At 39.3% G+C, this 27,954-nt stretch overlaps 1 protein-coding gene across 2 annotated transcripts in view; it reads right to left on the reverse strand.

Moving 5' to 3' along the window:
* Positions 1 to 27,954, reverse strand: part of ELP4 (elongator acetyltransferase complex subunit 4) — a 255,318-nt gene that overhangs the window by 65,282 nt on the left and 162,082 nt on the right. The window contains exon 10 of one of the 2 annotated variants that reach the window (XM_074998984.1): positions 15,786 to 15,896. The exons of the other annotated variant lie outside the window; for it this stretch is intronic. Coding sequence (XP_074855085.1) covers positions 15,792 to 15,896 — 105 coding nt within the window. The 3' untranslated portion in view covers positions 15,786 to 15,791. Of the gene's footprint in view, positions 1 to 15,785; positions 15,897 to 27,954 lie in introns of those variants that run through there. 2 annotated transcript variants of the gene reach the window in all.

Raw genomic sequence — 27,954 nt, forward strand, 5'->3', positions numbered from 1 at the left:
TGATTCTATGTAGACTGAGTCTCAGCCTCTGCTCCATTTATAACATTTTGCAAATCTGAATATAAAGTACTTTAAAATAGTTTAAAATAAAAGATATGGTTTTTTCTTTTAAGATAACTTCTTCCTTACTTAAACTATTTTCCAGAGCAAGTTATTTTAATTCTGTGTTTTAAGTTTTTACATTTTGTAGAGCAGCTTATATATCCCACAATCTGTGAAAAACATGTGGAGATAAGTTCTGTTTAGAATTCTCGATCCTGCAGGTTCCACAGAGGCCCAAAGTATGTTATGGGAAGAAGTAATAAGCTGTTGAGAGACTACTGGATAGGGAAGTTATTTGCTAATACTTTGTGAATGCACATGTAATCTGTTGTGTTTCTGATCACATCACAGTCTCTCAGTGAACAATACATGGGATCAGAACTGAAAGACATATCATTCAGAGAGGAGATAACAGAAGAAAATGAAACTCTTGTGATTAGAGGGTAGAGCCCAAGTTCCACATTCCCATGCACTGACATAGGCTAAAACAGGTAGTAAACAGAAAGAGGAAGAGGAGCGAAGAGATACATTTTTAAGAAGAGTTGAGAAAGCAAGAAAAGTTCCACTCATAGAAACAGAGACAAGGGGGAAAAACCCAGGGAAGAGCACAGGACAATAAACTCAATTTACAGCTGCAGCATGGAGTCCTTGAGAGAGGGAGAAAGAGAAGAATCATCTCCACATGAGCAGAAAAAGTATGAGAGAGCAAAGTGCCTGAAAAAGATAAAACCTTCACAAACAAATGGAGTTTGGAAAGAAACAAGGACAATGGAACTAATGTTTCTCACAATACCTTCCAAGAGCTTTAACTTCATAGATAAATCACATAGCCAAAATGTTCTGAGTGGTTTCATGTAGTGCCAGGACTTGCAAATAACAGTGAGGAAGAATACCAATCTAAATTCTTCATATTCATGGGAGACACAGCTGATGACATTATGATATTAGGTCTTTCTCTAAATAAGAAGAGTAAGTGCCCACAGGGGTCGGTGGTGGTGGGGTGTTTGACAAACTCACCAGACCCCTTGCCAAGCGGGGTTGCTTTGAGCCCCTGAAAGGTGTGGGCCTCAGGTAGAAGATGTGGGGCTGAGGCTAGCCTTACCTAGGCACTTGGCAGCCCTAAGCACCACCCCGACTATTCCGTGCAGGGCTCAGACGGCAATTTAAAGGGCCCAAGACTTCAGTGGCTGCCATAGTAGTGGCCAGAAGTCCTGGGCCTTTTTGAATCACTAGGTCCCAGAGAAGATGCTCCCCTTTGCCAGGCCTGAGCGCAATACAGAAAAGAAAATCTTCATTTCACACATTCTTGTGGAACTGTGACCTGCTCTTAGAGGGGGAAAAACTGTAGAAGTCAAGAAAAAGGGGGAATATGAAACATAGCAGCATGAAGACTGTGTAAGAAGCCACTTACACTTAAGTGTAAGAGTACATTTAACAGATGTGAATAGATTATGGCACAACCCTTGATCCAGGAAAATACAGATTTCATGAAGAGTTGGGGAAGGGACAAACTAACAGGGGGTGGGAGGGTCAGGGAAGGCCACAGCAGGTATAAGTTACAGAACTGCCAATTATTGAGCTAAGAATGGTGAAAAAGCTTAATAGGAAGAGAGTATTTTCAGAGCGGGTATGATAACAGCTGAAAATCATGGTAGTACTAAGAAAGATGAAAGACGCAGAGAAGAGATGTCCTATGATGGACACTTATTACGGAATTGCAGGTACATGAGTATACAATAAAATTCTACCTCATACAGACATATCATACTGAGGAGCTCAGAGAAGACCGTAAAACAGACAAAACAGATAAGTAGTAAATTAACTTGCAAACTTGACAGTTCAGCACATAATTGCAGAGACTTTGATGCCAGTCATAAATACTGGGATGAAATCTGAAACTTTTCACAGGTGAAAACTAAGTTAATTCAGTGGTTTGTCATAAATTAATCTTCTCATCAGGCTACTGATTCTATTGGACTTTTAAAAAGTCATGCTATATGAAAGCTTAACACTAACAGCAAGTGGGAAAAGCAGGCTCCCATTCTGCACACACAGCTATGACATGGACCAAGGATGAAGTCACAGCTAAAGAGATGCAACTGACTAACATTATTATACAAGCACTGTTATTGTAGCCATACTAGTCCCAGCATATTTGAGGCACTAGCTGAGTGATGTAATATCTTTTACAGGGACAACTTCTGCTGTGGAGACAGTAAAGTTTACAAAGAGCTCTTCTTCATGTCTGGGAAATTAACTCCATGCCACTGCTAAATACAAGATGGAAATGGTTGTTTGGTGTAAGTACTTAACACATATTTCAAGGGCTCATTCAAGTTGAAGTGACCTGTTAAAAATCCTCTACTAATAGAGAGGAAAGGAAGGGTGAGTGGAAGCAGCTAAGGAGGGCTTGTTAGTGGATTATAGGTTGTTGTAATAGAGCTTAAATCCAGGGTTTCACCAACTGCACACCCCTAGTTGTAACCACGCTGGAACCACATGGGTTATCATTAAACAAGTACAACACATTTAGAATGTGGACCCCCTCTTGAAAGAAATGTTTCCTGGACAAACTCCCTCATTTGCCTTCAAACACCACCCTAACTCCTCCAATTCACCAGAAGAAGAAAGCTCCATACAGACCAGCACCCACCAGCTCAAAGCTACACCAGAACCCACCAGAAAATAGATGCAAAACCTACCTACAGACATATCTCCTCTGCTACAATGATCAATTTCTCACACAATACATCTTTCAAAGTCTTTGGGTTCTTTTGGTGAGGATGGGCCTCATGTGTCGTACTGGGCCACTCCAGCCAGCCCAATGTGGCCCAGCCTCAAGTAATCCATGAACTCTGCAGGCCAAACAATCATGCAGTTTGGGGCCTCAGCCTTCTAGTTAGGGTACTGTAGCCAGACAAAATCTCCCCACTACAGACCAGCTTTTGCCTCCCCTCTAAGGTGCCTCAGAGCACACAGGGCACTGAACAGCAGTTAAACAGCACAGTCTTTGATGCCTTCCTAAAGGGGCCCAGATGTGCTGGCTCATCGTGACCCTGAGGAACTGAAAACACAGATAGAGGGCTAGCAGGCTAACCGTTAACGAAGGGCCTCAGAGAACTGCCCTTGGCTGGCATTAATGGAGTGATGCACCCACACAGTTATCCCAGAAGAGAAATCTCCCCCCTTGTAAAAGAATGTCCTGTACTCTAAAATTCTTTATCTCCTGTCTTACAAGTGCAAATTAAGTAAGAATTGTCCTTGTAAAAACTGGCATCACAAAAGACAGACCAGTACGATCTGACACCATAGATAAGAAAGAGAATATGTGACCCAAGAGGTATAAAGATGGGCCCAGCAGCACTCTGACTCTGAGTGCATTCCCACCAACTACCTGCTGGTCGGGTCAGGTGATTGCCTCCCAAGGTCCGCAACTGGGGACGCCCAACCTCGTATTCATCTTTCCGTGGCATTGAGTGACTGATCCTGGCTTGGCTACGCTGGTATTGAGAGACGCAAGGAGGGTAAGATGTACCCACATTAAGGTCTCCTTTTGGTGTACACAGTTAAAGAATTAGAGCTCTATAGATAGATGTCGTTGTATTAAGATGTTGTTATATTGGATTGTAACGTAACCTGTTAACACCTGTACTCTGCTAGCATATAAGAAGTAAACAATAGCCTTTTGTAACTGCATGCTTATAACTGTAGCTTAATAAATTTGTAACTAGTTAAGATCTGAGCCTGATTGCTGTTACTCTTTGTCACTGTAACACAGCCGGCACAATCGAAAGAACTTTAACAGTCTGGTTACCACAGCCTGGCCATAGGTGAGAGTGCTAGGAGCCCAGCGCTCTAGCAGTTAAAGACTCGGATGGTAACAAAGGCATAGTTGGTACCTCACCGCACATTACCCAGCCACCGGCTAACAAGTACCAAAACAATCTAATAGTCCTATGACCTTGAGGCCTTACGTCAGGGCAGGCAATCGGACTGGAATTAGCTTGTTAAGTGGAGCATTTTATGAAATTAAGTCCCTTAGGTGGGGCAAACACTTGATAGCCCTGCAGCCTGTGGGCTGAGGCTAAGCAAACAATGTTATAGTCCTGCAGCTGCCAGGTTGGGGCAGATGACTGAATTGGAGAAATTAGCCCTCTGGGTAGCCACTTTACCTGGAACAGTTCCTTGAAATATGTACTAACTACTTATGTAAAACAATCTGTTCCACCTAGTATTTAGCAGTGACATTTTGAGTTAGGTCATGTCTACACCAGAGAGCTTACAGTGGCGCAGCTGTACCAATGCAGTTGTGCACTGTAAGATTTCCTGTGTAGCCATCCAATGCTGATGGGAAAGAGCTCTTTGAAGCTACAGCCATACCGCCAAGTTATTTCAAGATAACAGATTTTATTTTGAAAAAACTTTGTAGTCATCTACACAATGCAAATGTTAAACTGCAGCAAGGGAGGTTTAGGTTGGACATTAGGAAAAAGTTCCTAACTCTCAGGGTGGTCAAACAGTGGAATAAATTGCCAAGGGAGGTTGTGGAATCTCCATCGCTGGAGATATTTAAGAACAGGTTAGATAACTGTCTATCAGGGATGGTTTAGACAGTACTTGGTCCTGCCATTGGGGCAGGGGACTGGACTCGATGGCCTCTCAAGGTCCCTTCCAGTCCTAATATTCTATGATTCTATCTCAAAATAAATTTGAAACAGTGAGTGCATTATTTTGAAATTGGTAAACCTCATTGCAGGAGGAATAGCATCTCTTTCAAAATAACTATTTCAAAATACATGCTGTTAAGATGCAGGAAAGTGCTTATTTTGAATAACGGTAATAGCAGGATAGCTATTTTGAAATAAGCACTATTCCCTGTCTTAATAGCACCTATTTCAAAATAGTTTCCTGCCAACATAGCGCTGTCCACATCAGTGTGTCCATCAGTATAATATATGTTGTTAAGGAAGCAATTTTTTCACACTGCTGAGAAAATAGACTTAGCCTTATTTTCTCACATCAGGTTCACACTACAGACCTACAGGGGTATAACTATGTTGCACAACGGTGTGAAAATCTGTGCTCCTGAGAGATTCACAACCTAACCGCCATGTGCACAGCTCTAGGTCGACAGGAGAACTTCTTCCACTGACACCGCTCCTTGTATACATTCCTGTCGTTGGGAAGTGGATTAACTGTGCCAACAGGAAAAGCTCTTCTGATGGCTTAGAAGTATCTTCCCTAAGGCTACATCTACACTACAGCTTATGTCAGGGGGGTGACCAAATCCCTCCATTGAGCAATGTAAATTACACTGACATAAATGCTGGTGTAAAGAGCATTATGTTGGTGCGAAAACCAAATGTTGAAATCAGAAATTAGCAATGACAAAACTTAACATTTCGTGATAACAGTATCGCAAAGTTGCGGACAACAAGCAGTTCAAGAAAATATGAATATAATTCACAAAGAAAGATTTGTATTTAATATTTAATTGTGATTTACTGCATTATAATCTTGTGGAAATTATTAAATGAAAGAGATGTGCCACAAAATTGAAATCATAGGCTGTGTCTACACTGGCACAAATCTTCGAAATAGCCATGCTAATGGCCATTTCGAAGATTACTAATGAGGTGCTGCATTGACTATTCAGTGCCTCATTAGCATTAGGATGCTTCTGGCTGCGACGCTTCGAAAGCACCGTTTTTGAACACCCACAGCTCAGCGCGGCTACACAGGGGTCCTTTTCAAAAAGAACCCTACACATTTCAAAATCCCCTTATTCCTCTCAGCTGAGGGGAATAAGGGGAAATTTGCTCATTTTCCAGAAAAGCACTTGGAATCTGGTAGCTTCTTAAACTATAATCTCTCAGTTCATTCTAGAATACATACAAATTTCCAATTCACATATCAATTTTTGTTAAAATGTAATTTCTACAAAAATACCACTAAGATATCACTTTGATTGGCTGGAAACTATCTCGTATTTGTCTAGACCAGTACATCCTTATATCGGTAAGTTTACAGAGGCTGTGTCTACACTTGCATTCCTCTTTTGAAAGAGGCATGCAAATGAGGGAAATCAAAAATGTAAATGAGACATGATTTACATATCTGTCACCTTATTTGCACAACCTTCTTTCAAAAGAGCTTCTTTTGAAAGAAGAAAAGCAGTGTAGACATGGCTCTTTTGAAAGTAAACCCCATCTTCAAAAGAACCCTTCTTCCCTTTTTTGTGAGACTACTCACACTTTTAAAGTTAAGTACATGTTTAATTGTTTGAAAGATTGGAGGCCTTTATAGGAATAAACAATTTTGTATACTACTAAGTGTGCAAAGCAGAATTAGGCCCCTTATTCCTCATTTTTGTCAGGAGTGTGTCCAGTTCAGGTGCAAGGGAGCAGATCTGCAGGGCTTCTGGCCCACTGGCAGCCAGGTTGGGTACATTTACTACTCACTCGACACTCCCTGAGGGGGGAACAGGCTGGTAGCAGCCACTTAAACAAGGCTACTTGCAAAGCGCATGGAGGCTCCTGGCTGCGGCCACGGCTTCTCTGTGGCTGCAATGGGCAGCATTTTGTCCCCTGGGGGTCCCTGGCAGCCATGTGGGAGGCCAGGCCACTCTAGGGTTGCCACATTTTCAGAATGCTTATGAAGGACAATGCCCTCTCTCTCCTCCAGAGCCAGGCACCGCCAGCCTCCCTAACTCTAACGCCAGCTCCCTCCCTCCAGAGCCATGCACCTCCAGCCCATACCTCCAGCTGTATATACTGGCAACTCAACTCCATCCACTCAGGGATGGAACGCTGCTGCAGCTGCCCAGGCACAGGCAGCAACAGGCCAGACCGTAGGGGCCATGCCAGGGAAACAGTGGTGACAGGGCCGCCTCCTCTGCTGCTGCCGCACACACTTGTGTCACCATGTGGTGAGCTGTGTGGGTGGAGCAGTGGGAGGGGTGCCCCATGTGTGAGGCTCTTCCTGCACCACACGTCTGGGGGTGGGACCAGCGCACAGCTGAGCAGCGCGTGGCTGCCTGGCACAGGTTCAGGCTGTGTTGCATCCGCTACCTGTCCCCAGCCCAAACCCATTTCCTACTGGGACCTGCTGCACAGCTCCATGTTTGGGGCTCCAGGCCATAACAAGGGAGAGGGATGAGTGAGACAATCACCTGCACCCCCTCAGCTCTGTGCCCGCAGTGAGTGTCTCAACTCGCCTCACCCTTGTTATGGCCCTGTCATGATACACATCTATCATTACTGAGGATATTTTAACCAAATTTTATACTAATGGGTTAAATGAAAAACAAGGCAAAGAAACAACAGTTTTTTGTAAGTCACATTTTCCTAATTAACAGTGAGTTTCACTTTAAGTCTATTTCAGACAATCTAACATTAAAACATCTTTTATGTTTTTTCCTACTAAACAACTTCAGGCTTTAGTGCTTGTTAATAAAGTGACACCTGCTATAATTCAATTCAGAAAAAATAGTGCACTACCATCAATGAAAGATTTTATGGCAAGCCCAATAATGATATTAATATTAAACCATTAATGACATTAACTGTGAATATCACAAGATATATTTGACTTTTGATATTCAGCAGTTTCTACCAGACAAATTTTTAAAATTTTCTGTCAAGATTCTTATGATACATATCTCCAGATGCAATGGCTGAAGTAAATTTCTATTCCAACATATCAGTTCTAACTGAAATAGTTATGTGAACTCATACTAGAATCCACTTTCTGACCAGAGCGTGTTCCAGTCCATTACAGTATTCATATGATAGTATCAACTATACATCCATATATGTCACATAAAACATTTATATGTTATTTACTTTGATATTTTTGCTTATTGCACAAAGGAGTCATAACATATTACAAGCTTGGTACACAGAGGAAACTCATTGATATGGATCATTGCTTGTAAAACAAAAATATAAAAGAATATGTACCACAGAATATGGTTAACTGTCAATGTCTTCAAACAAGAAAATCCCCATGTATTTAGCTTTTCCAATATAATATGCGTTAGGAGAAAAAGTGCAAATGATAAGTTTTCAGTCGAGTTTTAAATTCTCCCGTTTTATGGCCAAAACTAATATAATGACATATTTAAACACTTTAAATTCAGTTAGTAGGTGCAAGTTATCTTATTTTCTGACTCTCTCTATATGTAATGGTATAAGTAGCTTAATGTGTCCATTTCTCAACTCACCACAACTTATCTATCATCTTTATACTTTACAATATCTGTACTATTATCACTATGGAATGAATTCCTCTGACACGAAATACTTTGAGCGTACTTCTCCCAAGATGTTTGTCAGAAAAGATTATCATTGTTTCATAAAGAAAAAGTTATACTCAACAGTAAAACTTATTATTGCTACTTTATATCATAAATAAAGTATTAAGAACACAAAATGTTAATTAATTTCTAATTCTCTATTCTTTTATTTAGATTGCATAAAGGTTGATTGGAGTTGATCCATCATTTTACGGAAAATTAATTATTTCAAATACATGCACCACTTTATGCAACCTGCCTGATTTGCATTGAGGAAAATTCAGCAGAAGTAATTGAGGCACAAGCAAATACTGGCACTGACTGAACTCAATTTTCATTCCAAATTTCTGCAAAATCCCAAGACACAACAATATCAGATGCAAGGGGGAAAACAAACAAAAGCAATGTGAAAAGGGAACATGAAGAGAGAATATTACAAGAATCAGAGAACAAAGGGATAGCAAAACTATTTTAGTGCCATAGATGAACAGTGAGGGCTTCATTCAGGCAAGGTGGAATAAGATATCATATGGCATCCTGACAATTGATGTCTTCATTTAAATGTAAGAATTTACATTCTAATTAGAAAGAATTTACATCTTAATCAGAGGCAGCTGTATTATCTTGTTACTGTTTTTTTCAAAGGTAATGAACTAAAGTACTGCTGTGCTTTTTCAACCAGAAACTAAATAGACAGCATACAGTGTTATTTTATAGCCTACCTGCTGTAAGCTGTTATTAATATTTTCAAAGATTAAATTTGAACTAAAATCTTTTTAAAATAAAAATTGTATTTGACATCACTCAGAACAATATGATAAAGACTTATTTAAAATATTTAACCAATACCCTTTCTAACTTACATTTTTATGTGTATGCATTTATCAAGATATCATTAATATTGCACAAATGAGGCACAATGTTTAATTTTTCGGCTTCACTAACACAATATTATTTTATCTGTGAAACATGGAAGGCTTCTTAAATTAAGTTATCAGAAATTCAGAAGATTCCTTTTCCCAGTTTTTAATCAATGCACAATATTTATCATAGTCAATTTAAAAAAATCAACAGACTAGGACTATTTTATCAGAAATAGATCCAAATGCAATTATATTTTAAATTAAAAAAGAAAGCAATTTTTATTACAAAAAGAACTCAGGCAATGACCATAAATGTAGAACAGAGAATACTATAGCACCTGAAAACTGTCTTTCTGGTTTAGGATATGTCTACATTGCAAAGTAAGCCCAGGATTAGTAGGACTTTGGATTTGAATATCCACACTGCCTAGGTTTAGAGTTTCTGTACCAGGTTCCAAAATTGGGGCTCTAGCACAGCTATGCTGCACTATGCAAAGCAGAGTCAAATCCCTTTCCCAGATTCCCTAGCACTTTCCTGGCTGTGATTGCTCTTGGTTTGTGTGGGCACTACAGGAGTGCACAACCCACACTCTACACAAAGCTGCAAACTGGTAAATTCCCAACAGAGCCTGCCAAGCTATCTGTTGGATCTGCACACTCTCAGCAACTGGAGCCCACAACATGGCTTATTCTTTCACTCCTGTTTCAACCAATGGGCTGAGTTTTTATGAAGTAACAGGGGACATTCTGGCTTACTAAAGGTGACTGATGGAGGAGGAGGAGAATGATTCAGATGTAGCAGAACCAAATAGTTCGATGCTACATCCGAGTCTCATGTAGCTGCTGAGGCCCCCTATGCAGACAGGTATTTTTGCAGCAGGACCACATGCATAGACTGGTCAGATCACATGGTTATGCAGCTCTGGGATGGCCAGCAGTGGATTCAGAATTTTTGCATGAAGAAAGGTACATTTTTGTAGCTTTGTGAGCAGCTTACCCTGACCCTCCAGGATCATGCCTCACATGAGGGCAGCCATACCAGTCCACATGTGACTTTCCATAAAGATCTGGGATCAAGCCACATCAGAGTTCTAGAGGTCTATAGCTAATCAGTTCAGCTTTGTAAAGTCAATTGTGGATAAAGTGATCATGAAGTTTGGGAGGCAATCAGCCATGCGATTTATCCAAAAGTGGTGGGCATACACAATATCAGAGCAGTAGCTTCTGATCTCGGAAGAATGGGGTTTCCAAACTGTTCCAGGGACACTGATGGTACTAATGTGTCCACATATTGCTGTCCTCAAGCAGGAGTACATGAAACATAAAGGGCGTGTCTACACTAGGAACTAACTTCAAAGTTAACTTGGAAGTTAGGCACTGCTTTGAAGTAGCCAGCAGAGAGTCTACACACATTTTCCCTTACTTTGAAGTTAACTTTGAAGTAGGGAAACGAACTTTGAAGTAGGGAAACGAACTTTGAAGTCGGGAAATGAACTTTGAAGTCTCCACTCCATTCCCAGGAATGGAATAGTGCCCTACTTCAAAGTTTAACTTCAAAGTAGGGTGTGTGCAGATGCTCAAATTTGAAGTTGCTTTGAAGTAAGCAACTTGGAAGTTATTTTTGTAAAGCAGACACAGCCAAAGGGTGCTGCACCATATTTATGCAGGTCCTTATGCACCATAAAGATTGATCTGGGATACACTGGAATAGTCAGATGACACCAGGGTTTTCCAATGATTGGGAATCTAGATTCGTGGACAAACTGGGATACTACTCCTACTAAATGACATTTTCATAAACAGAATTTATGGCCACACTTTTATCTTGGGGCACTCCACATACTCCTTTTTCCTGGGCTTATGAAACTTACCCTGATCTCAGTTGGTCAAGCAAAAAACAATTCAGTAACAATCTCAGCAGTTGCAGAATGGTGACTGTATTTGCATTTGGCACACTGAAATATTGCTGGCGCTGTTTACAGACACATTTGGATGTCTGTGTCAACAATAGGGACTGCATTATTGTGGCTCACTATTCTCTTCACAATCACTGTGACCCAGAGGAGCCACTGACAGTAATTGAACCAGTACAATCAACCAAAAAGTGCACCTATGCCTGCTGGGGTAGGATGCACCCAATCAACACAAATCAAAAATGCTCCATGCTCCCACATAATAGACTTATATGAGAGAAAAGTGAGAACAGTCCATATATGAAAGTATTTGTACAGTCTTTAAATTAAATGAGTTACTGTCACATTATGAAATGAAATTTGTGTGGGGTGGACTGCCATGCATTGTCATAAATAACATCACTATTTATAAACTGGGGGTTGGGGAGGTAAATCACAGAAACTGTGGATTTTCATGTGTCTTGATGAAGAGAAATGTATAAAGATACAGTTTTTTTTCATATAGCTTCCTAGTTGCCTCTTATTATGAATTTACCTTTATTAATTGAAATATACTTTGTATGATGTGATGCACAGATGGCAATAAAATTCCTTAATATTAAATATTACACCACTGCCAGGAAGGCCAGCTGCAATTAGCTCACCAAAACACTGATAATAAACTCACACAAAAATCTTTAAATAAAACAAAATGAGTGAGCTGTGCAAATAGTGGAACCAATTCCACACAATAAATTACCTAGGCTATGGCTACATTGTAGCCATAACTCAAAATAACTTATGTAACTTGCACAATGAGTTAACTTATTTCTGTCCACACAGTACCGATGTACAAAATAAGCGAACGACAAGAGGTACCGGAAGTGGAATACTGTGCTTGAAATAACAGTGCTATTTTGAGCATGGTGTTTAGCCATGGGGTTGCTATCTTGTGATACCTTTGTATCCTGAAATAGCAACTATAGTGTAGTCATAGCCTTACTGTTGTATGTATCCCAGCTCCCACGTCGTCTTTTCCCTTTTTTCCATGCTTACAGTGCAGTTAAGCTGCTGCAAGGAGATAGAGTTGTTCACAAAAGCAGGGATCTACAAGAGAAAGAAGGCCTGCAGAACAGAAGGGGTCAGCACAGTGGTGAAGGACTGCATAGGGTAGATTTTTTTTCTGCTCAGTTCCTGTTAAGTCCCAAATGCTTGGACAATCATCATAGACATTTCCAAAGTATGCCTGGTCTGTAGCAAACAGGACTATGGAGGGAACTCAAAATGTGGCCTGTGTACATCAGATGCCCATATTCTACTGGCCATAAGAACAAGCAGTCTCTCAAAGAGGTCTTTTCTGCTGGCCTGCCTTAGCTGGAATTTTTGCTCAAGAAACCACTTTACACTTCTCCTCTTTTACTGAATTTCTGTCCCCTTGCACTACAGCCTATCTGTGTCTTGCACTGGCTGTTCCATTTGCCATGAATCATTCTCCCCCTGGTACTGGACCAGCCTGCTGGCCGTTTGCAGCATGCCCAGCATAAATTCTTCATGGCAATGCTTCTAGTTGGACTGGTCCCTGACAGTTATATGTAAGAGACATATCGCAATGGGCCTACACTCCCAGGTGGAGGGACCAGCGGATATTAAAGGACCATCAACATCTGTACGGTCTAAAAACCAAAAGCAAAAGTGCACTGTGCAATCCCAAGGCCATAATCGGATAGTTTATAAAACTGAACTTTAGTATATTCTGAGAGGAATGCTTCACTTCCAGAAACTACTTGGCAGTGAAAACCACCACATAGGATGCAAAGCCTTCTAGGGCACCAGTTTGCGTATAAGAGTCACTTTAGTATTCTTGTTTTGTCCTTCTCTCCAGTAATACTATATTTGGGGGGTGAGATGGTCACCATCCCAGATGGCTAAAAAATGATCAGCAGATAACTGCATCCACATCCGCAGATATCCCCAAATTTGCAGGGTTCTAGATACAAAATCTGTACCCACATCTGAACAAATGAGTTGCTGATATCTGCATTCACATCTGTGGATATGGATACCTGCAGATGTAAATTGACTATCTGGGAATTTACAGGACTCTAGCAATACCATCTCAGAAAACAGGATAGGTACCTGAGATATTGTGCTACCACAGTGTCTTTAAGATTAATGAGAGATGAAACCATTCCTGAAAAGTAAACAAGACACTGAAAATACATCGACTTTTTTAGACTACAGCATGTTGAGTATTTGACTTTGTTAAAGTTAGCATTCTATATTCCCCTCTACCACGGAGCAAAGATAGCTGCTCTTGCAGCCTGGTTTCTTCTTCTCCCTCTTTGATTACCTCCTCTCCAGTTTTTGGCCCCTCCAAAGATAGACTCTGCCAGGTTAATTATGAGCGCTTCCTAAGTAAATCTAGGGGAAACTGCTCTGTTCTCATCCTTCTTGGTGTGTTTTTTGACACAGTTGTTCCCATTTTCTTCCTCTAGTTTTGCTCTTCCCAGGCTCAATTACTTCTTTACTCCTATCTTTTGCTGTTAACTGCTCTTCTACGATTTTCTTTAATCTTGTCCTTCATCTGTTGATGTCCCTCAGGCTTCTCAGTTATTCTCAGTTCCTTCATCCTCTTTCTCTATTTTCCCCTAGCCTTATTTCCTCCTAAGACTTCAATATTTCTCTCTGATATCAAAAATTTTCCATCTTAAACTATCCTTGACATCTCTTTATGGCTGTCCAACTGTCATCTCAAATTTGTAAATAACTTCCCAAAATAATTCTTCCTCCTCCACCTCCTTCTATATCTGTAATGAAAAATGTTACTACCCTTCCTTTCGTAAAGAGTCCACTCAATTCAATGATAAATAACATTTTACTTAGCAGACTCCAGGCTGTGAACCTTCTGATTTATTCAACTACTGCACAACTGGAGATGGTGGTAACTGTGTGTGTATGTATGGGGATGAGGGGCTGGATTGAGGGATAGAAATTTACATACCAGGAAGAAATGGAGAGGTAGAACACAGCTCCATCCCACACTAATCTGGGTAAGCCACTTACCTATCATGATCACTTTACTATGGACTTGTCTACACTACCTCCCCACTTCAAAGGGAGGATGGTAAGTAAGATGTTGGGAGTTTATTAATGAAGTGCTGCAGTGCATATGCAGCACTTCATCAAGCAAATTCCCTCCCACGGCAACTTCGAAGTGTTAGAACTTTGAAGTGCCGGCTCACGTCTAGCTGTGGCTAACTCGCCAGTACTTTGAAGTGCTTGGGCAACTTGAAGTCCCTTTGCGCTGCGGGGTGTGTGTGTGCGTGTGTGTGGATATGTTTAATGAAGTCCTGCATACGCACCGCAGCAATTCATTAATAAACTCCCAACACCCTATTTACCATCCTCCCTTCAAAGTAGGGAGGTAGTGTAGGCACAGCCTATATGTCCTCTTTTTCCAACCCATTACTGCACTGCAATATTTGTTTCTTCTCTCTCATATCCAGTTGCCTGCTGAATTCTACCATTTCTTCCTCTTAAATACCACTAAAATTCACCTTGGCTCACTGCCCTGAATTATAAAATCACTCTCAATGATATTGTCACTTCTGATTGTATTTTTATTGATATGCAATGCAACCTCCCAGCTTGTCGCCTCTCCTGTCTGCATGTCATGCTCCTGCAACACCCATCTTCTGATCCCAGTGGTCTTATCATATTAGCTCTCACTCTGAATACTTTCAGTAGTTCTTCCTATCCTGCAACAAATTCAAGCTCTTGTCCTCTTCTACTTATATCTCTGGTCTCTTGTTCCTCATTGTTCCTCCTCCTCCTCTATGCTCTTCTCGGTTCCAACACTTCACTCCTTCCTCATCATCTTTAACTATTATTCGTTTCATGCCCTTTATCATGCTTTTATGCCCAGAGCTGTCTGCTTGCTCTCATCCACCAAGCATGCACTCTCACCTCCTTTAAATCAACCTCTTCAAATAATTCCCCTTCCCTTTACTTCAATAAAAATCTCCTCACCCTCCACTGACGGCTGTCATGTCTTTTGTTTTGTCTTAGATTTTAAGCTCTTTAGGACAGAAAATGTGTCTTTTGTAAAGTGTTGTGTAATTTCTTTGCACTATACACAGTAAATCTTTAGTAATAATAGCATTTGAGTGGCAGTTAATACTGCTTCTTGCAGTGTTAGCTTCCCCTCTTCATCTTTTTCAGCTGTTACAAAGAAGTGTGAAGAAATGGAGAATGCATGACAGCAACATGGGTTCTGATTGACCTTTACTGCTGGGGCAGAATAAGGGGCAGGATAGCATTGCTGGTCCTCGTGGAACTCTTCAGATATCTGCGGAAGAATCTCAACCTTCTTGACAAACCTTATGTCTCAAATGATCTGAAGGCTACATCCTCTTAGGTTGATCAGACAGCAAGTGTGAAAAATGGGGAAGGATAACAGGCACCTATACGAGACAAAGCCCCATATATTGTGACTCTCCCTAAAAATCAAGATATCTGGTCACCCTATTGCTTCTGTCCCCTCCAAAAGACTGAAAACTACTTCCCTTTCTGGGGAGAGGGCTTCTGAAATTCCAAGTTAATTTTTAGAGCATTTTAGCACTACTGCATTTATTTATAGTGAAATGGGAACAAACACAATAGCTTTCAAACCTGCAGAATGTAGACTTCTGTGTGTTTTCAAGCTTTCCAGGTCAAAATCACATGAATTTTCCAGAAGAACAAGATATTAATAGCTTTAAAATAAGGATTTAACCACTTCTTTGGATAAACTAAAGCAGGGGTCTGCAACCAAAATAGCAAGAAGAGCAACGTTTTTTTCAAATTCAAATAAAAAACTCAATAATTCAAGAGCCGCAAAACTTGTGAATATGAGACGGTCCTTAATAAATAATGCCAAACCACACTTTTTGTAACCCCTACTCTAAGAACAGCACACACACAATGATTTATAATGTGATAAACATTTACCGTAAGACATTCACAAACTTTTTACTTATTCTATTTCCTCATATTTTCCATGTGTATTTTTGTAACACTGTCTTCCTGACTTTCACTCTCAAACCTATGTTAATTATGCCAATTTTACTTCACATTTAATTTCAGTTTTCTTTCTTAAAACATGCGTTGCTCTTCACAGCAGGAATTCCACAAGCTTCCTTTTCCGTTTCAAGGGAAAAACAGATACAGTATCATATCCCACAATGCACTGCACATATTAAATGGGGAGCTAGCCAACATTTCGAGATCACATATCGTTTGATATTAGAAATGAGTTGTTCATTGTTGAGCTTTGAGATGTTCACTCGTTATCAAATATTCAGGAGGGTGTGATTTTTTTTTAAAATTTGCAATTATGGCATTGGGAGCCACAAAGAAGTCCTTAAAGAGCCACCAGTTGTAGACCCCTGCACTAAAGAATAACAAGTGATGAAGTATAACAGCAGTTTTCACACCAGTCCAAAACAGGAAACAGACATTTTTTGTTACCCTTCAAAACGTAAGGACAGCTCTTCCTTCCTTTCTTTCTTCCCTCTTTGATCACCTCCTCCCCAGAACTCCAGCCAGAATGGGGGAAAGCCATGTTGCAGGCAGCGCTATACTTGCCATTTCCCCAGCTGGGGGAGGGGAAAGAGGCGTGGCGGCAGTGGTGCCGCTACCCCTTGTCTCCAGCAGAGCCCATGGTCTAGATCTAGCCCCAGCTTGCCTGATCCAACACATGAGGCTTGGGGCTCCAAACCTCACGCCATGCCACAGGCCAGATGCTGGGAAGATAGATTTTTGCCCATGTACACCAGGCAAGAGTTTGTCCCTCTCTTATATACACGCATTTCAAAATAAGCATTCACTGTACTTGTGATGCATCAATACACAATATAGTCTTTTATTTTGCATCAAATTCCTTGATTATTAATATAATGCTGATCAGCCTCTATTTCACATTTTCAATTTCAAGCGATAAACTACCACCAAATGAAAATATGAGACAGTGGGATTATTTTATAAACACTGAAAAAAGAACCCTTGAAAATGCACAATTATTGCCTTACCACAATTTTACTATAAAGTGGCTATTTTCTCAACTGAAGAGGCAGGCAAATAAGAAAATCATGAAAAAATAAATGCTTTCAAAATAAAGAGAAATCAAGAGTCTAATTTGTAATGATCCCAATGTATATGACATTATTTGCTTGCTCCTAAAAGTATGTATTAAAATCCTATCAAACATCTTAGTGAAACCTGACTTTCCAAAAATGTATCCATTTATTATTTACACCATTCATGTGCTTGCCCTGACAGTAATCATGACACTTAAAAAAAATCACTTAATTCCCAATATGAACTTTTTTATCCTTAAGGAATTAATCCTTCTGATCAGAAAGCTAAGTAAATTATCTTCAGATATGTTCAACAGTGCTACTATTACATCGATTTATGCTACATTAAGGCATAAAAATTATAAAAGAAGGATAACTTAAAAATACAAATATTTAAAAGCAGCTACACACTGGGTTTCATTCTTTAAAAAGTTCGTATAGGTAAAATAAGCACCAGAAAATGGCAATAATTCATATATTAGGTGCAGACTTACACATTTTTCAAAGATATAACTAATTACTGTTAGTGTATTATATCAGATTTTGTAACACTGGTGTCAGTTTAGCAGTTCTATTTCTGATTTTTATGTCTGCGTTATTGACTCATATGCAGATGTGAATTATTAATGTAGCTGCACCAACTTGCTGGTTCAGGAAACAATAATTTAATACAGCAATCATTTCTGTCACTATATTATCACATGTTTCATGGGATTCCCAAATAATATCACAGAGGTTAAAATTCACCCATAAGTGATGTCTTATTATTACGTCTTCCTTTATGATGTGCTGTTTTATTCTCATGTCTCCTCCTGAAGAGGATGTAGCATGCTCCTATTATTAGCCCTTCAATCTTTCTACAGTATGCAGATATAACTGAAAAACATAATTAAAACTGTGCCTTATAGACTTATTATTCGAGGGCCAGTATCTGCAACTCTTATTCTTATGAGCAGTCCCCTTGATTTGGAATGATTACTCAACAGGTAAGGATAACTGTGTGAGTAAGAATTGTAGGACTGTGTCCAGGTCTGAACTATAAAGACCTAATTTATTTTATGGTTACACTTTCAGTAAGGTGCTTAATTAGCCTTAAGACATTTTTAACATTAACTCTGTGACTAATTTGTCCTGCACCCCACTGAAAATTTTAATGTAACTAAATCCTTCTGTTCCCAAGTATAAACCACTGGCTAAATCCATATTAGCACAATGTAATATTACAGCCAGCATTCAGAAGCCACAAGTGGGATGAGTGACACACTAGGTTAAGCTCTGTACAGACACCTGGCCATTGACTCATGGGAGGAAAGATATATAAAAAGATCCACATAGGCACATGCCAGCTAACCCAATATGCCACTCAAGCTACATTTTACTTGGTTTGTTGTTGCCCGTTGACTTGTTTGGGGTGTTTCGTTTGTATTAGTTTTTGGTATATTGGCAGAGATGGATCTTTGGGAAAAATATGAAGGGAAAGGAGATCAGCTCAGTGACGGTGTTCCACTCATAAGAGGCAGTGTCGAAGAAAGCACAGTGTACGTATGTGAAGCTGAAAAATGAGCTAGCAGTGCAGCTGGAGTGGGTTATTTTAATTTGACTATCAGGGTCACTGAACTTTGCTTCTGTTTACTATTTCAAATGAAGATGAAACAATGTATTTTTGGTAGTCCCAATCATACTTAATCACGAAGTATTTCTCTGTAATATTGAGCTATAAAGCTATTCTCTTGTGATGGTGTTCTGGGCCATCCCATAGCCCTGTATTGTGAATTGCTATTTATACTATTTAATAGTTTTATTTTTCACATACCTCTCTATTTATACATAAATATTCTTAATAGATATTAGCTTTTAAGACTTTTCAGTGTTTGCTTATATCCTATCCTCGCCCATTGCTTCCCAACATAAATGTGTCTTTGATGGAGGGAGGGGGTGGGTAATGTGAATTGCATTACCCTTACCAGTAATACCCGCATTCCCATTTGAGCTCTAACTTTATCTCAAGAAATACTATGGCCAATATGTGGTATTTCTAAAAATAAAATTTAGAAAAAATGAAAATTACTAAATATAATATTGAAGAATGGAAATACTTTTCTGAGAGTGGAAGAAGAGTGATTTTATGTTATTTGGACAACAGGTAAAGAAAGAGGCCAAAATAGTATCTTCACCAGTTAGGCTTTTACCACACACTTGCATACATTCTACAGTCTTCTCTGATGATTCTGTCTTAAGGAAACAAGAGCAAATAACTCATGCATGAAACTCTTTGGAGGGCACAGTAGGATGTGTGGAAAAGCAAAATTGTTGGTATAATTTAATTATTGTTCAGTCAAGTTATAATTATTTTGAATAATAAATGTGTTGTGACTATGTATGTTGTATGCCCAGGCTACATTTTTCCTTTCATATATCAGCACAACACATTCATTTGCCAACTTTCTCTTTACTATGCATCCAATTGCCAGCAACAGGATGGGTTTTGATCGCAAGCACCTATCTGAAATGAATACACCAGAATAACAGATCAACAAAAAACATAATGTTCCTTTATCTATTGATGTATACCAAAATATTTCCGGTTACCAAAGTTCACCACATGGCACCATCTCTTGGGATAAAACATTACATTCCTAGCCTCTCTGGGCATGTCTACATGGTGGCCTTATTTCAAAATAAGGTATTCTGGAAGAGCTATTTGGGAAGGGTGTTTTTGAAATCAGGGCATACTTTCAAAGGAACCCTGGCTACAGGGCTATTTTTATTTCAATATCAGCACTTTTGATGGGCCAGGTGGCTGTCATTATGCAAATGAGGCACTGAATATTCATATCAGCACCTCATTTACATTTTTGAATGGTTGCAGTACATGCCCCTTACGAAAGGGAGGTATAGTGTAGCCAAAGCCAAAATGCTTTTTGAAATAGTACTCAGCTATTTCAAAATACAGCGCCTGCCTGCACAGAGCTTATTTTAAAATGGAGCTGTTGGATGCAATAAAGCTTACTTCAAAATATGCTCTATTCCCCGTTTTAACAGCACCTATTTCAAAATACCTGTTGCAAAATAGGTGTTGTTTCTTATAGTCACTATGTTGTGTAGGTGCTAAGATAGTTATTTAGAAATAATCACTGTTATTTTGAAATAACTTTGCTATGTAGCCCTACCCTCTGAGAACTAGCTTATCAGTATCTAAATCAGTTTTGGGTCACAGATTCAGTTCCAAACCAGGGCTCAAGATAAATCCTAGGATAACTTCACTAAAGTCAATGGAATTACACCAGGAATGAAGTGGACCACATATTATTGAACTGTGGAGAGACATTTCCTATTCACAATACAAAAAACATCACCACAATTAAACAGACACCATGCAGAAAACAGTCTTATGTGTTAGAGTTCAAACTAGAACATAATTACCATAAAATTACTTTTGCAAGCCCACTTGTTAGTAATATTACTAACTGTAACAACAGTTCAGAAATGCTGTGCTTTGTAAGATAGGCTCATGGATTAAAAACGGATAAATGCAAAATGAGCTACATAAACTTTATTTACAAATTTACAAAGATTTTTTAAAAAATGACATAACTGTAAACTTCAGCTTTTTCAAACTCTAAGTATGCTCCATATTAAAATGCATGTAGGCTTCCTGACCCCCTGGTCCTCTCTGTCAAATATGTACAGCCGTACTTAGTAGGACAAGCCTACGTTTAAGAACTGACTTTTATAACAAAACCTGAAGATAAAAATGAGGCTTGGATTAATTTATAAAAAAAGAAAGTGATGTACAAAAAGCTAGACACTAAATCAATTTTAAACACCAAACACAATTTATGTCTGACTTTAAAACTCATCCTCAAAACATTAATCTACACAAAGGCCAGAAACTGAATGAGGCATAATTTGTGAAACTGATACCTTCCATCATAACCTCTAGCTGAAAAGGTCATTAGATATATTATATCTAAGTGAGCAGCTTATTCCTGCTTCATTACTGATAATTAAGGTAAGTAATATTTTCTTGACAGTAATGTGTCCAGTAAGAGATATAGTCTAGTTTGCATAAAATAGGCATTAATTACTAGAGTAGCATCACAAATTAAAAAAATTAAGTACCTATGTAACATGGCTTCATTATTTTTTCTCCATTTCCTTTAAGAATTAGCAGTCTCAGAAACATAATGAGTATATTAAGAAATCCATTTCCAAGCATTAAAATCCATAATACATATTACACATAGATATTTGGATAAATAAACAAACAAAAATGAAGGTATTTTAAACACATATATTATTGAATATTCTTTATATCAGCATGAATTACTGTGGTAGTCATGGATATAATACAGAAATCAAGCAACAGATTAACACTTGGGAAATTATTTAACAATGTTATACTTCTCACATGTAGGTCCACAGAAGCACAAAATCACTGATTTGTAATTTCATAGACTCAGACTCATTAACCAACATCAGGTTGTTCATGTTTTAGGTTATATTTAGTCTTATTTATATAAATAGCAGTTTTGGCATGTACTAAGAACATGCTTAGTGCTGATCATTTGTCTTTGGCTGAGAGAACTAGAACAACAGGGGTCAGTAACTGAATAAACTAAAGTTTAAGATCAGCCTTTACATCAAACACCCATTGTGACACACCTCGCTTACAATTGGCTGATGACTAACCTGAGTGGGTACTGGCAGAGCTATTTCTGTCATGCGTGATCCCAGAGGAAGAAGAGTACAGGTGTTTATTCTCTTTATATCCAACTTTAAAATTGTAAGAGATGTCCTATTTTGAGTATGAACTTATTTAATTCCACTCATCTAGCAAGCAAATACTTGGGACAAATTCAGTGTAGGAAGTCTTGCGCACCAGACTCTACCACACACTTCCATGCTTGACCATGATTCTGCATAGCCTGGGGTTGGAATTCTGAAGACACACGATACTGGAGACAGAAATCAATACCTATACAAGTCAACTTCTCCAAGAGACTGGCTCAGATCTGTCTATCATGACAATTAGGAGACTTTCCAGATGGTCACAAGTCAGAATTACACAGCCAGAGACAATTTGAATTTAAATCTTTCAGCTGGTGTGTAGGCACTGCATATATCTAAAATCTTTCTTAACAGGGTCTCATCCTCATAACTACCAACTCAGATCTTAAGTCCTACCAGCTATCTGGTGAATAAACCACCACTACCTGTCCATTGCTTAAATCTCGAGGTCTGAGTGGCACATTGATCAGTTTCAGAATAAGTGCACCGGTAGGCTGGTAAGAAACTACAACCACGTGCTGACCACAAGCATGACATCCATTCCCTTACAACGTATGTCACTGATCTGTCCCTGAACCAGGATGATGTCTGCAATCTATGACAGATGAAATTGGATAGAGAGAGATTACAGCTTCATTAGAAGAAAACAGATTCAAAATCTGATCCACTTCAACAAAAAGTAATTTGTATGATCCTTTGGCATAGGCATTAAGAAGTCATGTTTCTACTCTACCTTACAGACTCTGAAGATATGAGTAGATGTCCAACACAGTCTCAATGTTTGCAAGAAGTTTTCATGGTATTCTGAAGACAAGACTGACTTACTTGATTCAGTCTTGCTGGCACAGTGAATATGGTGTAAGAGGAGGAAAACCAAGTTCTGCTTTTTCACTAACAAATTTAGGTTGGTCTCAAAGATGATGGTTTTGATGGTGCTGGAAAAAAATCTGTCCTATTATGAGAATGCTGGATTCTTACACCTCAGACCTGGCCATAAACAGCAAGAAGATATCCCTGGCCCTAGACGTGGCAAAATACCAACAGCTTTTACATACGGCTGTATTCTAGCCTTTACTCAACATTAATGATCTCATAAATATCATCCCAGTTGAAGTAAGGTGACTGAGAAGATCATCTCCAATAACATTTAGCCTCCTGATGGTATCCAAAATAATTTCCAATCATGACTCAGACTCTTAAAAATCTCCAGTGATGGGAATTCCACAACCTCCCTGGAAAGTCTTGCAGAACTTAAACTATCCTTGTAATTAGAAAGCTGCATCTAATCTAAATTTTGCTTGCTGGAGATTAAGCCTATTATGTGCTATTCTACTTTCAGTGGACGTGGAGAACAACTGATTACAGTCCTCATTAGAATAGCTCTTAACATATTTGAAAGGCATCAGGACTAAATATGCCTAGTTTTTAACCTTTCCTCATATTGTCAGGGAGTATAAACTTTTATTCTTGCCACTTTCTTCTGGACTTCAATTTGTCTATATCTTTCTTAAAATGTGATGTTCAGAACTAGATACAGTGCTCCAGTTGAAGGCTCATAAGTGCTGACCAGAGATGAACAATTACCTCCCATGTCTTAAATAAGACACTCCTGTTAATATACCCCAAAACTTTAGCTTTTTTTCACAAATGCATCACATTGTTGGCTCATATTCTATTTGTGACCCAGAACAATTCTGACATCCCTTTCTGCAGTACTACCTCTGATTGAATTCTTTCCTATTTTGTAGTTGTGCATTTGATTTTTCCTTCTTTCATATTTTTCTTTGCGGAATTTAATCTTGTTGATACCAGACCAGTTCTCCAATTTATCATGTTTGAAATGTAACTCTGTCCTCCAAAGTACTTGTAACATCTTCCAGCTTGTGTCATCACCAAACGTATAAATAAACTCACCACTCCTACATTCAAGTCGTTCAAAATGTTGACTAGTACCAGACCCAGGACAGACTCCTGCAGGACCCCGCTAGATATTGTCTTCCCAGTCTGATAGCATAACACTGATGACAAACTACTTTTTGGGTAGTTATGCACTCACCATAAAGTAATTTCATGTAGATCACGTTTTCCTAGTTTACATTTGAGAATGTCAAAAGTACTAAAAATCTCAGTAAATCATCTCAACAACCTTCCTCCTATCCATCATGGTAGCAACCCTGGGAAAGATAGAAATTAGGTTTGTTTGGCATTATCTGTTCTCAACAAATCTTTGCTGGCTATTATTTTTTACTCTATTATCTGTAGGTACTTACAAAGGAGACAGTATGATAAGGTCTGTAAGTCCTCTTGTCCTTTGTTCCCCCTTTTAAAGGTAGGCACTGTGTCTGTGCTTCTCTAGTTCTCTTGGATCTCCTCTGTGTTTCATGAGTTTTCAAAGATACTGGAAAAAGTTTCTGAAATTGCTTCAGCTATTGCTTAAGTGCCCTAGTATAAATTTCATTAGGACTGGTTAATAAGCATACAGTGAACTTGGTAATAATTTAAAAAACATTAGGTACTGCTCTAGAGTCTGGTTTTCTGATTCTGTTTGCCTGTTGGACTTTGGTTGGTAGGAAAAGTGAGGAACTCAGAGACAAGAAGCTGCAGAAACTCCTCCCAAGAACAGGAGATACACTGTTGCCCGGTCCAACAGGATGCCAATTGATAGGAAGAAGTATAGGTTGAACCTCTCTAGTCTGGCACTCTCTCATCTGGTAATATTGGTAATCTGACATGATTTTAGTTAGCCAGATGACCAAGTTTTCCATGGTCCCATGAAATTTGTTCACAGCCACTAGTCCTGGCTCTCAGTTTTCTGTATTGTTATTTAGCTCTAATTTACCTCAAATGTCTTCTAAGAGCCCGGTAAACAGTGGAAGTTGGTAATGCTGCTAAGCAATATTGACTTCTCATGGTCCAGCAAATTTTCTCATTTGCCAATGGTCAGTTTCCGATGGTGCCAAATTAGAGAGGTTCAGCCTGTAGCAAAAGATATTCTCTAGAAAGAAATGTGTTGTCTACAGGCTGGAAGGGATGGCACAACATGAAGCAAAACATACCATTTTACTTAGGTTATCAACTACAACCTGGATCACTGTGTGCGCAGAAGAATGAGGCAGTGTCACTGCCAATGGGACTGGCGGGAAGTGGTACAGGCTGGCCGCTGCTTCCTCCAGCTCCCATTGGATAGGAGTTGCAGGGGAGTGTGCCTGTGGATGGTTAATGTAAACAAAATGTCTCAAGGTTCAGCAGCAGGTTACCCTGATGGGCCACATGCCCAAGATTGCTGACTCCTGCTCTATAAAAACATATTGAGTCACAATTCTTTTCATAAACAACATAGGCCCAGGAGCCTTTGAGGACTTGAGTGGAGATATGATGTTCAATCTATAGACCTAACCAGCTCTCCTATTTAGTCCTCAGAAAGATACCATAATGGGTACCATCAACTTTGAACTGGGCTACGTCTATACTACCAGATAAATTCGATTTTATTAAATTCAATTTTATAATGCTGGCTTTTACAAATTTGATTTTGACTATCCTCACTTCCCACAAAGTCCACACTGCCATACCACAGTGGCCAAACACTGACTGCTGAAGCAGTGAATTGTGGGAAACTATCCCACAGTTCCCTCAGCCCCACATTGTGTCCTCCCCCGGGCCCTGCTGCACCCCCACTGCTGGCAGTGCTCACTCTGCTGCCTGGTTCCCAGGACCCCACACCTTGGGGGAGTGAGGAAACTGAGCAGCGCTGCTGCACCTGGCTCACAGGAGCCAGGAGCTAGGCATAGCAGGGAGCCAGGGGCTGTGCTGGTCAGTTTCCAGGCTCTGGCAAATGACAGGGAACTGGGAGCCAGATGCAGCAGAGCCTTCAGTTTTTTGGCTCCCCCGCCAATTGCAGGAGCCAAAACACTGACCAGGACTGTTGTGATGGTCAGTTTCCCAACACCCACGAGTGGTGGGGAACCAGGAACCAGGTACAGCAGCGCTGTCAGATTCCCGGCTCCCTGCCACTTGCAGGAGCTTGGAAACTGGCCGGGGCTGCTGCACTGGTCAGTTTCCCCATTCCTGCGAGTGGCAGGCAGCTGGGAGCCAGGTGCAATAGCACCAGTCAGCATTTAGAGGCTAATGAATTTGATTCAAAGACATGGCGCTTTCACACTAGCCTTCATTCAAACTGTTAAATTTGAACATGACGCTACACCCACCCAGTTCCGACAATATTATGATATAGATATTAGTGCTCCCTAAATCAAGCTAATGGTATTCACACTTGGTACAATCAAGCTAACTGCCTTAAACTCGAGGTCACCTCTTGGTGTAGTCCTTTGTTACTGGAGATAGTAGGGAAAAAACCCTTGCAACCACACTAGTAAATTTAAAAATTTGATTCTGTAATTGCTTCATTATTTCAATGTTAAATTATATTTTACTGTAAATCAGATTGTTCTGGATGACTATACTGCCTATAATAAACATGAAGCACTTGGGGGATCAGTTAACATTGTAAAAACTAAAAGACTAAGCAGGATGCACTACTTTCTTCTCTTTCTTGTTCACTTAAAACGTTAATCTTAAACTGTGTTTTGTGCACTAGGGGATGATTTACAGACTCCTTGAGGATGTTTATGGTAGGTTTCCTCTAATAGAACGAGCATAAATGTGTGCTCCTCATGTTTGCATATTTTCCCCAGTGACAGATAGGAAGTAGTTATGGGACCAACACAAACCTGACAGCTTTTCAGGAGTTTCAGAATGCGTATTTGGAAAATTGAGTTTTTATTTTAGTTTTAACACAAATGGAAAAATCATGTTTAAAATTCTGACAAACACCAGTCTTGCAATTTTATGCTTCATCTACACAACATTCCTCTGGATGTAAACATACACATGTTAAAGTTTTTAATCTCTTTCAAGGCAATTCTTCCTTGAAGTTTTACAATAGGGCTTTTCTCATTATTTTTTTAACTATGTGCAGAACTCAGTAGTGGCGTAATCCCAATGCATGTAGACTGGTATTTTAATAAAAATTATTGCATGAAAAAGAACACAACCACTGTTTCAGCACCTAGAGCTTAATTAAAAATACATAAAAATTCTATAAACCTTCACCAACATTATATTAACATTAGACAGTACTGAAGCAGTTAATAAAATACACATATGACAACATTTTAAATATTTCATCATTGTTTAAAGCTGTGAGCACCAATGAGTATATATCATGAAAAGCAGTCTGCCCATCCTGGGCAGCTATGATACCCCCAGGCACAGTACATAGCAAATGGACTGTACAGATACATTTAGGCCTTTTTGAACCAAACTATTTGTCATAAACCTTGGGTTGTGACCAGTCACATATGCTGACAAGCAGCTCACATAGTAATAAAATTGAATCATCCATGAACAGTGCAAGCTTTACTTTATTCCAACACAGATAACCTCTGAAACAAGTTCCAGAGATGCTCTAGCAGTGGTTCCCAAACTTTTCACTAGCGTGGACACACAATTACCCCTCAGACTGTCCACAGACCCCCACTTGTTGGCTCCGAAACCTTTCATGGACCCTCACCAAAGCCAATTCTAGCTACTATGAACACTAAATTAAATGAAAAAGAAAACCACAACATTGATTTCCAGACAGTAACTAACAACATTATTGGAAGATACTTAATTTTAAAATAATGAATTGTAACTTTGCAATTTATTTAAAACTTATTTTCTATAATTATTTTTATTTACTTTTTATTTTTTCATGGACCTCCTGCACTACCTTCGCAGATTTCTAGGGGTCCACATGTCTCAGGTTGGGAACTGCTGCTCTAAAGAGAATAAAATTACTTTAAAAAGGTAAATAGTTTCTGCATTCTCACTTCCACTACAGCAACTAGTACAAACTGTGAGAACAGACCAAAGTGACTAAAGTCCATGATGACTTATTTTGTTGGATATAA

This window comes from Carettochelys insculpta, chromosome 6, assembly GCF_033958435.1.
Source record: "Carettochelys insculpta isolate YL-2023 chromosome 6, ASM3395843v1, whole genome shotgun sequence".
Taxonomy (NCBI): Eukaryota; Metazoa; Chordata; order Testudines; family Carettochelyidae; genus Carettochelys; species Carettochelys insculpta.